At 45.6% G+C, this 15061-nt stretch overlaps 1 protein-coding gene across 1 annotated transcript in view; it reads right to left on the reverse strand.

Moving 5' to 3' along the window:
- Window positions 1-15061, reverse strand: part of ADCY5 (adenylate cyclase 5) — a 203904-nt gene that overhangs the window by 3347 nt on the left and 185496 nt on the right. The window contains exons 13-20 of the mRNA XM_064435033.1: window positions 11711-11827; window positions 10819-10983; window positions 8401-8576; window positions 4131-4157; window positions 3217-3349; window positions 1953-2216; window positions 1417-1621; window positions 539-663 (exon numbers count right to left, since the gene is read on the reverse strand). Of these exons, the coding sequence (XP_064291103.1) occupies window positions 539-663; window positions 1417-1621; window positions 1953-2216; window positions 3217-3349; window positions 4131-4157; window positions 8401-8576; window positions 10819-10983; window positions 11711-11827 (1212 nt within the window). The remainder of the gene's footprint in view (window positions 1-538; window positions 664-1416; window positions 1622-1952; window positions 2217-3216; window positions 3350-4130; window positions 4158-8400; window positions 8577-10818; window positions 10984-11710; window positions 11828-15061) is intronic.

Consider the following 15061-nt stretch of genomic DNA (forward strand, 5'->3'; position numbering starts at 1 on the left):
GAATCACTCACTGGAAAGGTCACATCTGAAGGCCGAGGAGATGTGATTATCAGCCTGGTCCCATTAACCCCTTAAACAATCCTCTCTCTGTGTTGTGTATCCCCATCCTGCTGATGCCTGGACCCTTGCTGGCCTCACACCACACATGGCACAGCAAAGTGAATTACAGAAATACATGGCTGAATCAGGCCCTTGGAAGATGAAACAAACGCCTCACACAGCTGAGCAGCACAACTGAGCAGGGATCAGACAGGTGTGTGCTCAGTGCCAGTGAGGCACACAGGGAAGGAATCTCAGCTCAGCACTTCCACACAGAACTGAAGTGCAAGCTTTTAAACAAAGGTTGCAGTGTTGGTCACAATTAAAAGACAAAACTTGCTGGTACCAGCATTCCCTAAGTGGCTTTTCTTTCAGTTCTGTGTAGGTAAATGCATGGAATAAAGGAATAAAATTAAACCAAAATTTCAATTGTAATTAAGTTTCAAAATGTGTAAGTGACACAGGGCTGGCAGGGTAAGTTCTGCAGGGATTGCCTTACCTGAATCCTGTCAGGCACTCCTGTGCTGTCCATTCTGCTGGCTACATTCACTGTGTTGCCCCAGATGTCGTACTGGGGTTTGCGGGCTCCTATCACCCCAGCTACAACGGGACCAATATTGAGGCCTGGAAGGAGAAGAAAAATATGCTCAGATTCATTTGCTTGAGCCAGGTTATTTTTCAGACAGTAAAAACCCACCTTGAGCCTCCCTGGTTTTAGCTGTGCTTTACCCTGACATGTAAAGCTATGGCCAAACTGGGGGGAGAGAAATGTTAAAATAGAATTTGGCTTCTTTGATCCATGATCCATCAGTTATGCCCAACCGACTGGCAGCTTGGGCTGGATCTGCTTAATCCAGAGCTACTTTCTAGTGCCAGATAATGGCATAAAGTTTGTTTGCCTCCTGGCTAACAAGCAAACTGCTCACTTGAAGTTAGCACATAGCTACAAGTGAAGTTAGCACATAGCTACAATGCTGAGGGCCTGCAAGGCAGCAGCCCAGAACCTTCCATAACAAACACCACACTTGATTCCAATTTCTTCTTTTCTGTCATTTTTTATTCCCTGACTTGAAAGACAATTTAATGTCCAAGACTGCCAGAGCTGGAAGCACAGGAGCAAAACGAGCCCCAGGTCAACCACCATCTAAGACCACGCTGTGGCAGGAGCTATGCTGCTTCTAATTCTGTAGGGAGCTTCAGTGATGCTGCTATAACCTAAAAACTAATGTGATGTTTCATAGAGGCCAAAGTGGTCAGCAGCCACCAATCAACATCACTGTACAGCTGATGTAACATCTGTGGTTTTTACTGTTCATAAAATCCCCATCTCAGAATGACCACTACCTACATGGAATCCTGTGAGCATGAGGACATTACCTATCTTCATCTGGAAGTTGTTGAATGAATGCTCATTAATGTATTTCATTTGGTCCATTAACCTCATGGCAAAATCTGCCAGAGCTTTGATGTGTGTCTTCCCTTCCTTGTCGTAAGTGGAGTCGTTGAGGCCTGAGGCAGCCATGTAGGTGCTGCCAATGGTCTTGATCTTCTCCAGCTGCCTGAACTGGTCTTCACTTATTATCTGTGTCACAAGAGCAAAATAAGCAAATAAACCTTGACAAACACACAAATGCTGGTAATGTCCATGCCACGTGTCCTGCCTTGCTGCAAGTATCACAAAGTAGTGAACAGAGCCAGAAAGACAGAAAAAGAAAAGGGATTAGATTCTCAAAGGAGTGACAAGGGAATAGAAGGGATTTCACAGTGTGGAAAAAAGATAAAACTGAAGACTCCTAGAGTAAGGAGAAATTAACCACGGATTCAATAAACCACCCTCCTTCAGGAGCTCAGCAAATCCCAGCTAAACTCACGGATTCAGTTCACTTTGCTCACCCAGATTTCCTGTGACTTACTTCATCAAAATCAGCAATGATCTCATTGAGCAGCCTCAGACACTCCACCCCTTCATTGTTGGCTTCCAGCTCCACGTAGAACTCGGAGAAGTTGCTTATGGAGGCGAACATGACCGCCACGCACTCACAGGACTGGTAGTACAGTTCATCGTTGCGCCGCTCCTGAGCCAGGAAATGGGCGGCCACGTCCTTGGGCAGAATGTTGTGCAGGAGGCGTCTGTTGTAGGCCTGCAGCTCCTCCATCTCCTCCTTCTCCTCGGTGGCCTACAGTAGGGGGGAGACAGTGATGCACTTGTGTTTTGCAGTGGAAAATGTTCCATCTCTTCGTGCACGTGTGTATGGAAAAGCAGGCAGAGAATAATGCCAGAATCCAGCATTGTATTTCTGAGCCCTGAACTGGTTAACCACTCAGCTCACTCCTTCCATTGTTTTACCATTTATAAATGAGGATTACAATGTTTATCTGCTTCCCAAGGAGCTTTAATTAATTGTTGCTTTCTCAGTGCCTTGTACTCAAACCACAAAGACCTATAATTAGAATGATGTCCTGCCATCTAGAAGGTAGAAAATCTAAATAAAATCTGCAGTCCTGCAGGCCCCCAGCCATGAGCGCTGGCCAGAGTCCACACCTGTCCTGCTTGCTTGGGAATCACATGCAGGGCCCCAGCATCATTCATGGGCACAAGTAATGAAAACATGAACAGTGAACCCAGGGACAGGAGCACAGTGTGGCATTATCCACAGTGTGTTGGTTACCCAGTACTGCTGCCTGGGGCTAATGAAGGCTGGACATAGAGCCAGTTCCCACTGCTTAACAGGAAACTGAATGAAAATGCAAATGTGAGTCTTTCACACCCTTGAACACAGCAAACTAAAGCTCACTGAACTCTGGGAAACAATTCAGCGGTGAATATGAGCTTCCTATATTTATAAATTGTGTTACATTACATGTTCCTGCAGCAGTAACAGCTCAGTTGCCCAAATTCATTAATCTCAACCTTCAGATCTGTAACCCTTTACCATGGGAACCATCCAAGGTGCATTTACAAGAAAAAAAGGGATTGAATAACTGGGATGAGATGCACAGAGTATGCAAAGTAGCAAAGAAGAGCAGAGCATTATTAGTATGCCCCGTTATAAACCAGATTCAGATTAAATTCAAAGGCACTTTATCACACTCCTCAACTCGACAGTGAAGAGCTCAGTCATTTTATATTAATGCCAAAGACCACATGTGATCCTCCCACAACCAACACCCACTAACCTGAAGTTTCCAGAGGAAATCAAGCCTTGCAGTGGATTCCACTTGCTGGGCATGCAAGTACAGTGCCAGGACAAAGACAGTGATGATGACAGGGGTCACAATCTTCAGCGCAACTCGTGTCGTCACCGGGGGGCTGCAGCCAAGGAAAGAGCACAGCTTCCCTGTTACTGGAAGAACACAGCCTTGCCATGCCTCATGCTTCCCACTTTGAGGCTAACCAGGCTCTCAGGCTTTTTTTTCCCTTTCCACTCAAAGCCTGTGTTGGTAAAGGGACAAACCTTTACAAAAAGCTGGAGACTGGCTCACGGATGCTAGTTTCTAAAGGAGGACTTGGAAATTGGAAAAGGAATCCAACTTTTTGGAAAGGGTTGTCATTGGTATAAAGGGCACTCTTCAGAGAATGGCCATACATGCTAAGGGGTGACAACATGAAATGCTGCCTTCTGCACTAGCTTCCCCAGGCTCCTGAGTAAGGAACTGCTCTAACTGCTCTAACTCATGGCTTCTCTAATTAGTCACTTCTTAATGGGCTTTGTTGTATAAGTGCTCTGTAAGCTGAAAGGAGCACTAAGGCACATTCACACCTCCTCTGACAAGCAGGCAAATAAAAACTGTTAAATATGAATTATGGAGTTACACACTATAAAAATATTTTCATAAAACCTTTAAATTGTATTGCAAATAAGCCCTGAGCTGACTTAAGTCCCACAGGAAAGAGGATGCTCTGAGAGTAGCTATACATACAAAAGGGCAACACTCAGTCCACTCAGGGCATCTGCACTGTGTTGTACCAGCTCACAGCAATGCACAGCACCAGACACTGCTGCTGAGTCCATGTGCTGCTATTGCACTTTGTGAACAGAAAATACCTACCAACAAAAACCTATAAAATATTTCATGCCAAAGTGACTCACCATGAGGATGTATCATTTGCAGACACGCTGAAAAAAAAAAAACACAAACACAAGGTCAGTGGAGTGTTTGGCTCCCTGCAGCTCCTGCCCTTCTGCACATCACTGCACAGCACCTCTGCAGTGTGGCATCTCTAACACTGTGTGGGGCTACAGCTCTTTTGAAGCAGAAAACTACTAAAAGATGGGAGGGGGAGGAGAAAACGGGCTTCTGAGCTACACTCAAAACTCCAGAGTGATCGTGTGACATGGTTAATGTGGGTAAAATATCAAAGAAGCATTAAGAGTGAGAGAATAATTTGGGATTTTAATGTCAGTGTGGGATGCTTGGCAAACGCCTGTGCATCGATCATTGCTTCATTAGGTCAGACTACAAAATTTGGCCTAAAGAAGAAAGCTTTGGGCTTTTTTATCTTGTGAGAAATAGCTCTTTTCTTCTCCTTTTATTGTGGCATGGAGATGTGTTTAATTCTTTTAACTCCAATCCTGCTCTCTTCTTCTGCACATTCCTCACTGCCAGCTTGTGCCCAGCTCTGGGTACCACACACAAGGGCACTGAAGAAAACCCTTTAGCACCTTCCCATTACTACTGACAATTCTGCAAAGTACCCACGTGTATCAGAGCTGCTGGGGGAGATGGAAGGTGTGCTTTTTGACACGGAAAGCACAGAACAGAGTTTGGTAGGTAGCAGCTGCCTGAGCTCCTGATTGATTGATTGCTGCTGGCTTTGTTCTCGAGTGTGGGTGGAGTATTAGGTGGCTGAGAACCATGCACTAGCATCTTTTAAAACACTATTGAAATGGAAGGAAAGAGATCAGTGTTTAAATTATTGTAGTGTCATTGATGCAATTAGAACTTTGCAGGCTACCAATGTGATATTAGTCTGAGACTGTGACAGCTCTCTAGAGAGCTTCAGGCCACAGTTTTATGGGGTTGGAGGGGACCTTGCTACACAATCAGACATCTAAATGATCAAAATCAAAATAGGCAAGGGAACCTAAACAGGCATAACATCAAAAAATAAAAGCATAGTAACTCTCTAACCTTCTTTGTTCCAAGACATATTCTGCAGTTCTGAGCATGGAATTTCTTCTGACATGGATTTTGCAACCCACTGTTGTCTTGCACACAATGTACTGCATGGCTCTTGGCCAGCTCCAACACTGAACACGTGTGCTTGGACACAGACATGGTATGGAAAGCCTGGAGGCTCCCCCATGGAAGGCTGGATCTAGCTGGAGACACTTCCCACAGGGAGAATGACTCCCCTGCTTCCCTACATCACCTGGCCAAGGATGACTGACTGCCCTCCCTTATCACTGATGGGAGCATGGCACACCTGGCCCTTAGCACTGAGGCTGCAGCTCACTGTGGGTGTTACTCTTGCTCTAAAACCTCCATCAGAGACTGTGAAGTGCAGCAAAGCAGTGTTTACAGTAACTCCCTGGATAAGTGAAGATGCCCAGTGCAGGCAGTACGGGTGTTACATTGGTAGGTTGCTCCCCCACGGAACAGACATTTCCAGTAGCAGATGGTTCTTTAATTACTGGAAGGGAACACAGAGAGAAGCTTGCTAACTACACTCCTGCTCAAGTGAAGTGCACATTTTTAGCAGGAAAGGCAGTTCATTTTAGAGACAGCTCCCATAGGACCAGAGCATCTCACTTTTCCCAGCCACAGTTGCAAGGACAGACAGCTGGAAGAGAAATGATGGCTTTGATGAACAAATCACAGAGCAAAGCTCTCTGGGCCTCCCTGTGCAGGAACTCAGTTGAGAAGATCACACTGGCCCATCACATGACTAAACCAAGGCATTAGTTTTTTCTTCTGCAGAGGAAAGAGGTAACATGATAGCCCTGAGCATCCAGTCACGCTCCAGGTGTCACACGCTGGTGTGGCTGCTGCCAAGCCCAGCAATTCCCAGCGTGCTGTGATCAGCCTTTCAGCTGCCTGCATGCTGGGCTGGTTTGTACACAGAAGTGTGAAGTGACATCTGCATCACTTCTAATTAGTCAGAGTACCACAGTGGCTGCAGAGCAGACACTAATTATGTAGCTACAATGGGCACCCAATTAAAGTAGTATGAGGTCATGGTGGCTTTTCTGTTTTTTAGTATCAGCTGGACAATAATGTTCATCTCTGAACTCTGTGCTACATGCTGAGCTCCTGTTTCACACAAATGGCCTTCCAGGCACTGGGGCAATAAATAGCCATCCATGGAGCTCTTTGGACAAAACAAATTGTCCTGGATTCCAGTGGAATAGAGTTAAATTTCTTCCTAGCTGGTGCAGTGCTGTGTTTTGGATTAAGTATGAGAAGGATGTTGATAACATGCTGATGTATTAGTTGTTGCTAAGTAGTGTTTATACTAAGTCAAGGACTTTTCAGCTCCTCAACAACCCCAGTGAGCAGGCTGGAGGGACACAAGATGCTGGGAGGGGACACATCCAGGACAGCTGAGCCCAACTGGCCAAAAGGAATATTCCATACCATATGGCATCATGCTCAGTATGGGAACTGGGGGGAAATCTGGCCTGGGGCTGCTGCTCAGAACTGGCTGGGCATTGGTTGGCAAGTGGTGGGCAACTGTGTTGTGCATCACTTGTTTTATCTATTCTAATTAAATTATTATTATTATTAGTTTCTCCCTTTTCTGTCCCTTTAAACTGTCTTTATCTCAACCCATGAGTTTTCTCACTTTTCCCCTTCCAACTCTGTCCCCCATCCCAGCACAGGGCAGTGAGGGGCTGTGTGGGGCTGAGCCACCACACAAATCCCATTTAGTGAGAGATAATACAGCACGACAGAAAGCTATTTCTGGGAAAACATGCTAACCTTCTCCACTTTATTACTGACTTTATTACTGACATTCTGATTGTGAAGTGATGTAAATTACACTTCCAAGTGCTGTAATTTCGCTTAGTGCTTGAATTACAAGAATGAAATTATATTTGAGATATAAAATGCTTTTATTTCACTAATTGTGTTAGAAAATGCTAAATAGCTTCTGCTGATGGAACACCTAATATCTGAAAAAAGGGCAAGAAAACCTCATTCTCCCTATACCTCCCCACAGAAAGCTCCATGGGGTTTCCTACCTAATTTCACTCAACTGAGTTAACAAAATAATTTAAGTGATTACTGCCAATGGCAGCAAAAGCTACACCTCCATTAACTGGCAATGCCAGCAGAAGCTGTATATCCATTAATTATTACTGGGCACATGGGAGTGCTGAAATCATGGAGTAGTCATGTGAAGGAGAGGAGTACCCAGATCATTGGGCTTGAAGGGTTGATGGTTAATGATGGCTTGAAGGGCTGATGGTTAATGGCCATCCTGAACTCTGAGCAGCTACAGAAGGCATTTCACAGCACACTGGGAAGGGCCATGGGAATCTTCTCAAACACCTCCTGTCCAAGGCAGGAACAACCACAGCTATCAGCCTTGACAAATAGTTCACCTGAACTGGCATAATTTGATTCACTCATATTTAAGTACAATTGTTGCCTACAAGGGGAAATCATCAAAACAAGGAGTTAACACAACAGAGCAATTCCCAACGAGAAACAAAACCCATGGAGGAGCTCAGGCTTGTGGAAGTGCCAAACTTCCCTCCCTGGTGTGGGACCTCCAGGGGATGGGGAACCACCACAGCAGTGGAAGGAGGCTGCCACCAGGATTAATGTGTGACCTGATGACAAGCCAGCTTTTGTAACTAAAAGGGCACCTGTCCATTCCCACTGAGCCCACACCCTTCTGCTGGGAATTGTGCTGAGCCCAGCTGTGATACTGGCTTTTCAAACAAGGACATATGTCCTGGAAGCAACTGGCAGGAGATCAGTGGCCAAGCACCACCATTCCACCACCCCAAGCTGGGTTTGATGTATTGTGGTGGCTCACATCACATCCCTGAGCGAGATCAAGTTTGTTGGAGGATTTTTTTTTTCTTATTTGAGAAATGACATTTCTATATTGGGAGTGTAATACCAGCATTAAGAATGACTAACTACACTCCCCATTTCTGGAGAAAAGGAAATACGGATCCACTCTGATTCCAGTTATGTTCTCTTATTAATAGATAGTTCATTAGTCAAGTCCCACATTTAAAAGGTCTTAAAGGGAATTGTATTCTCCTGCCCTTCAGAGGCAGAGCACAGCATGCACTTCCCTGGCTTGCACCACAGCCTTGGCACTCCCATCCACCTAATGCCACACTGGAATCACTGTGGGAAAGAAATCAGGCAAAGATTTCAGAAGTAAAAGGCACTTACTAGGTGTTGGCTGTAACCAGGAGATCTGCATTGTCAAACAGGTTGACCCCTGGCACTTCCACAATGAGAACATATATAAATTCAATTATTAACATAAGGATCAATTTTCCAATACAGCTGATCTGAAGGAACACAGAGCAGGCCAGGAGACTCAATAAGACACTGTAGGTAAAGTACTGTATAAAGACAAAAATGGGAAAAAAAACCAAAAGACAGATGAATGTCAGCTGGATAAATCAAAACTGAAAACAAAAGAAACTAAACATAGGGATAGAAAAGGATTGGTAGTTATGTAGTCGAGCTGATCAAACATATAAACCTGGGGCTGCCTGTGGAAATCTCCCACATTACAGAAGTTTAAACTGAATGGATGAAGAGGAAAACTGTGGCCTTCTTCTCCAGGCATTATATGCTTCACTCTCAAGAGGCACGGGCCTCAGAGCTGGACACCCAAGGCTGGGATGCAGCTTTTCCCTGGACACAGTTACTGCCAGTTCTGCTGGATGAAGTCTGCTTTAAGGCCAAATTCTAGGCTCAAATTTGCATATCTGCAAACACATAGGACTAAAGGTATTGGCAAGTCACACTCCTGGACAGATGCCCACCTGAGGCCAATGGGGAAGCACTGTCCCCTCTAATGTCACACACTGGCACCATGGGCAAGGTACAGGCTGGACAAATGTCCCCATGCCCACCCATGGCAGCCCCATGATAATTTGTCCAGCCAGCAGCTGCAGAGGTGCAGATGTGTGGCTGTGCAGCACCTCTGGCACAGCTGGGTGGTGCAGCAGCAGCTCCTGCCAGGCTGGGGCTGTGCTCAGCATGCCAGTGCTTCCCAGTGTGACTGCAGACTGTGGGTGCCATTTATGGCTCCTGGTAAAGTCAGCAGGGATGCAAAAGGAAGAGAGGCATGTTATCCAGCTCACCACCTTCCTGCTATCAAATCTGTGAAGATTTAAGCTTCCACTCTGTCTGGACAAGCTTATTTCTGGCAAAAACCCCATATCATGTGCCTGAGGCAATCCATCCTTTCCGTTAAAAGCAAGCCCTAGTTGAAGTAGAAATATGCTTATGTTCTGAGTTCATTTATTAATAGTCTGACATATTAAATTAGAGAAAATAACTTGTACAGCTTGTTCTTGCCTCCTCAGTCCTGACTGAGGGGTAGGATTCCATTGTCTCCTGTGTGGACACTGGGAGCAACAGGCAATACCTGTAGCAGATCCAACACGTGCCTTCAGAGTGCAGGTGAGGGACTCCTCACCTCTTAGCCCACTGAACAGAAGGAGCTGGCTAAAGGCTGCCAGAGCAACCTCAGTGTGCAAAATGGCTATTCCTCATTGCTTAAAATTCCTCTCTGTCCTGGGCCAGCACTCCATACAAATTCTTGGTGGGCACAGACTGTTCCCAGATCTGCACTGTGCCAGATTCTGCTCCTGGGTCTCTCTGCAGAAAGCCTCTGCATACTAAAGCCTATGTGAGGTTGAAAGTTGCAGTAATGGTGGTCTCAGAAACCTCACTGAATCACACAGGGACCATATTCCTGTTAAGCTAAGAGGAAATATGTTCAGTAGGATACCAGGACTTTCAGTAGCACCTTGGACATCTGGATGGTAACAGATCCACCGTAAATCTGTCAGGTCCCCATAAACCCAGATGACCTTGACATAAATTCTATCTCCATCCTAGACAGAGTTGTTTTTCCTTTTCAATTTCCAGTAAACAACACATGTGACAGCCGTGACCTAAAAACTCTGAGAAAGGTCTTGAATAGCTATGCAAAAAGATAATTTTTTTTTCTTTGTAAAGTATTCTATCAATGTGAAAAACATATTTGGGCTGGTTTGGGTTGTGGGTTTGGTTATTTTTCCCATTAGAAGCATTTTAATTCTTTCTAAATGAGGTGTCCTGAAGACACAGGAATTGCACTGCAAAGTGAAAAAGACCACTGTCTGGGCTGCTGACCTGTCTGAGGCCAAACCTTGGGAAAGAATATATAAGCCAAGTTTTTCATCAGGATATAAAAAAATGGAGGGAAGCATCAACTCTGTGACTAGACACTGATCTTCAGAGAAGTCAGTTTTTTAGGTAAAACTGAGCACCCACAAACTCCTTTGAAATGACTTGCAGTTCTGCATGCCATTAAGGACTTCATGGAGAGGGACATTTCCCCTGCTACGGGCAGGACCCAACTATTTTAAAAGCCTACTAATTATTCAGCCCTGAAGGAACTCAAACATTAATGTGGATTCATGATAATCACTTCAGACACTTAAGGCTGTGTGTAGCAGCCTGTGTCAGTCCTGTAATGTCAGTCAAGAACAACCTTGCTTTCCTCAGAATCACTGAGATTTATCACACAGGTTTTGTAGCCTTTTTCCAGACCAACCTCTGAAACCCATTTTTTCCAAGCAATACCTCTGGAAAGTTGCAGCTGGGCAAAGGACTGTCACAGAACCCCTGCAAGGTGCCCAGGCTGTAGTTGGAAGTCAGGTTGCTGATAAGGCATATGTCCACCCTGTCAGGAGTGATGTTGTATTCAGCAGCCATGCAGCTGGCAAGATCCACAGTGCTGCACATGAACTGGAAAACAAAGATGGTATTAAGCTCGACAGCATAGACAAAGAGAAGAAAACAAAGTAGTTTATACGAGTTTAAAAGCCCCTTGGAAATGGCAATGTGCAAAATATGCAACATGAAATCATCAGCTGATGTTTTACTGCATGTGCAGTAGCTATGCTTTTTCTGCCCCAAAATATTGATTAACAAAATCCATGCCCCAGAGAACAGCCCACCTCTCTCTGAGCCCAAACTCAGCAGTGGTGTTTGGAATCACAGCCCAAACGTGTAACTCAAAAGCAGAGTCATCACGGTGCCCAGGAGCTGCTCCCTGCACTTGGAGCAGGAGGCAGCACCGTGCAGGGCTGGCACCAAGCCCAAGGAGCACTTATGTCCCACTCAGTATGGTGGGAGTTATTATAGTATGTGTTCTTTAACACATCAGCCCCGTGCCAGCCCTTCCTGCAGGGACACACATCAGGTGGGCTCCTGTACTTGGAGCAGAGGCATTTAAAGAATCACAAAAGGACTTGAGCACAGAGCAGTGCCAGGCATATAATGGGCTCTAAGGATGGAACTGTTGGACTCCCATTTCTGTTCTGTGCCCAAAAAGCAAAGGACACCAACCCCAGATGCTGTCAGTCCTGGGCAGGGTCATGTTAAATTCGGTGGTTTTAAGGGTCACAATGCTGCAGAGCACCAATGAGAACAATGCAGAACTGAATGGATCAAAAGGAAATAATGGACATACCATGTTGACAAAGGCAGACAGAAAAACCAGGATGATGGCAAAGACTCCAACTAAGGTACTATTGGTCCTAGACTGTACAATCTTCTTAGAAAGAGTCTGGAGAGGAACTGGGAAAAGCTGCATGAGAGAAAAGAAATCAAATAGACACATAAAATCCTTGCTTGTTTTACAGATTACAACCTGCATGTGAGCTGCCTGCATCCTTCAGCGTGGGTCTGTGTGGATGCTGCACAGGGCCTGCAGGATGGTGATGGGGGATGGCAGCTCTGGGACAAGGGCAAGCAGAGACGTGTCTGCCTCATGGCAGCAGGCCCAGCTGGCTCTCCAAATCTACTTAGCCCTTCCTAATGGGAGTGATGGCTCCCGAGCACAGATAGCATGGCTTGCAGGGCTGTGCTCATCCTGTCGTGAGAAGCAAACCACAAGCCATCTGTAACTGAAATAGCCAGGAGCTTGAGCCTGGAAATTACTGGAGCAAAAATTTAAAAACGCAGAAATGAAAGTACATGTCACGTCCCTTTGATCACCAAGGCGTATCGTAGGACTCTCTGGTGCCACTTCAGACACAGACTGAAAACAGCCCTGTGATGTGTCAGACCCTCTGCAGAGATCAGCTGGCCCGGCTGGGCTGTGGCACTCTGCTCCACAGTCACAGTGATGAAATGCCCGTGGCTGAGGGCAGCCAGGGAGCCCAGCTGGCCCAGTGACTCCCTGCTGATGGCTGCTGACTGCACCCCGCGAGCCCATGCCTCCATTCCAGAGGGAAACAGCCTGTGTGTCAGAGCAGGGCCTGACCCTGCCCTTCCCAGCCTGGCTCACCCCTGGCGGGGCCTGAGGCCTCCCTGCACTGCCCTGGCTGCAAAAGTGTCCAGGAGACAACCAAGGCAACCCTGTCCCTTCATGTGCCTCTGCTGCACCAGCAGAGCTCAGGGCTGGAGCAGGAATGCCAGGGAACCCTCGTGCTCCCGTGGGAGATTGTCCTCCCACAGTGCCCTGCCCCTGCACACCACCACACCAGGGCAGAGGGGCTCTGCCCAGCACTACCAAAGCCTTTTCCAGAGCCCAACTCTCCCTGCCCTTACTGCAGGAATAACCAAGCCACTAGAGGGTATTTTTAGAGACACAAAGAAACAGCAGCACAGCGCCATGGCACTGCAATTTAACTATGACTAATGTTTCTATTAAAAGTCTTGCTTTTCCCTTTTATCCTTCACTCTTACATCTTCGGATATGCAACATTTTGTCAGTGCTGTGCTTCCCACACAGCAGCCCTGCAGTGTAATTACCGAGTGCCGGAGCGGCCAAGGCGCTGATTAGCTGCTGACTTTGTACAGAGGCAGGGAGAGGCTGTGGCAAGAGTTTTGAAAGAGTTGATTTCACCTGCTACCAGCACATGCTCCAGGTGAAAGGCGAGAACAAGGCTCTGTGGGGGACTGGAGAAAAGGGGAAAGCGGGGTTGTAACTTATTTGCACTGAATGAGGGTTGATTGAAGTACGCTGAAAGCTTATGCAATCCTTCAGGCTCAGTGACAGCCACTATAAAACAAAGAAAAACACCTTTCTCTCACAAATAAACCCTGATGACATAGAAATCCTTAGCTCTGTTGATAAGCCATGAACCAAAATATCTCTTTGCCCTACCATGTCCAGCTGCTTCCGCACAGATGCCAGCTAGCAGATCCCTACTAGAAGAGGGTTATGGAAAATGCAATGGGGCTTTCCTCTGCTCTAGCCCCCAATAGAATAGCCTCCCAATCCAAACAGGATTTGGAAGGAGAAGGATTTGGAAGGAGATCTGTACTGCATTTAGACAGTTTTCTCACTAGATTAGAGCAGGACAGGTTTTCCTGCCACTTCTTTGTTTAGGCCTCAAGGCAAAGCTGCACAAAGGTATTCAGGGATCTAACCTCCATCTGCAATCTCTGGGAAATCAGGCACCTAAATAAAACTTTGGAGTTTTTTGTTGTGGATCTTGGCTCAAGCCTCTGCTGCCAACAATCCCAAAAAAGCCTGACTTTGAACCAAGCCTGAGATATCAAGCAAAGCGATCAGTGGAAGACACTTAAATTCTAATGAAAACATGTTTTCTTTGTATTAATCTTGGTTCTCATTACTTTGCAAACTAGGAAAAATTTTAGGTCAGTAAACAAGTACAGCTGGAAAAAGTCCTGAAGAAGAAAGAAATGCCAAAACCCATAGGAGGTCAGGGCTGCAGTTGAGAGTGCAACAGCACAGTCATGCCATCCATCTGAGGAACCTCTGCCTCATGAACACTCGTGGGGGCCCTGGCACACAAGTCACGCTCTCCCCATTTCACAGAGGCAGGTGGAGACCAGGAACACCTGCAGCTTGAAGGACTTCTCTGATAGACATGGGGAACCTATCTCAGGTCTGACAATTCAGCTCCATTAATGCAGTGCTTCTCCCATAAAAACATCCACAAGTCAGGGGTATAGCACAAAAGTAGAAAAAAAGGAAAGAAGATTACTTTCTCTCCCATTTTCGAAAAAACAAAAATAAGACCTCTTCTGTCCTTGTAAAAGAAGCAGAATATCAGGACATTACAGTACAGTGAAAATCCAAGCAGTACTGCTGGTTGGCCCATTGCCTTGTACTGTCCAAAGTGACACTGAAATCCTGCCTGAGTGAAGAACAGGGATCTGATGAAATGGCAACTCCCAGACCCATTGGCACTGCTGAGAAGGGGCTGAGAGAAAGGATGTGATCCATCTGGGCAGCTGAGGTCCATGTTTGGGCAGCCACACAAGGGTGAGGTCACTCATTAGCACTCAAAATCCTCATGTAAAGAAAAGGAACCACAATGGGAAAAAAGAAAATTGGATTTTCCAGTTGATTCCAATTCACTCTGAATTGAAATGTGTAAGTGTACATGAAGAAAGGACGCTGCTCTGCCTGTGAAAGTACAAGTTTAAAAAGTGATCCAACAAGTAGTATGTCACACTGAAAATAATCCATAACCTCCAGTCATTTGTATGACAAAATTACTCTAAAAAAGTCAATTCTTTGGAACAACAGCTGATCTAGTACAGAAGAGTAATATTTCTTCTTTTTGTCTTCTTAACATCTAGTGTGGGTATGGAAAACTGCTTAGATAATTGCTGTTATGTTGTAAGATGAGGTCTTTAAGGTCTGATTTTTCAATTTGTAATAAAAGCCTTTGAGTCATTTTGAAGTACATTAAGATGCTTCTGCAGTAAAAGACAACATCTCCAGGCAACTTGATGTTGCAAGTCCATTTCTGTAACTTATTTCACAGTGATTTATTAGTCTATTAAAAAAGTACAGTTTTCAGAGGATTTTATTTTCCTGATTGAGACAAAAAACCCAAAT

Source organism: Passer domesticus, chromosome 10, assembly GCF_036417665.1.
Source record: "Passer domesticus isolate bPasDom1 chromosome 10, bPasDom1.hap1, whole genome shotgun sequence".
Lineage (NCBI taxonomy): Eukaryota > Metazoa > Chordata > Aves > Passeriformes > Passeridae > Passer > Passer domesticus.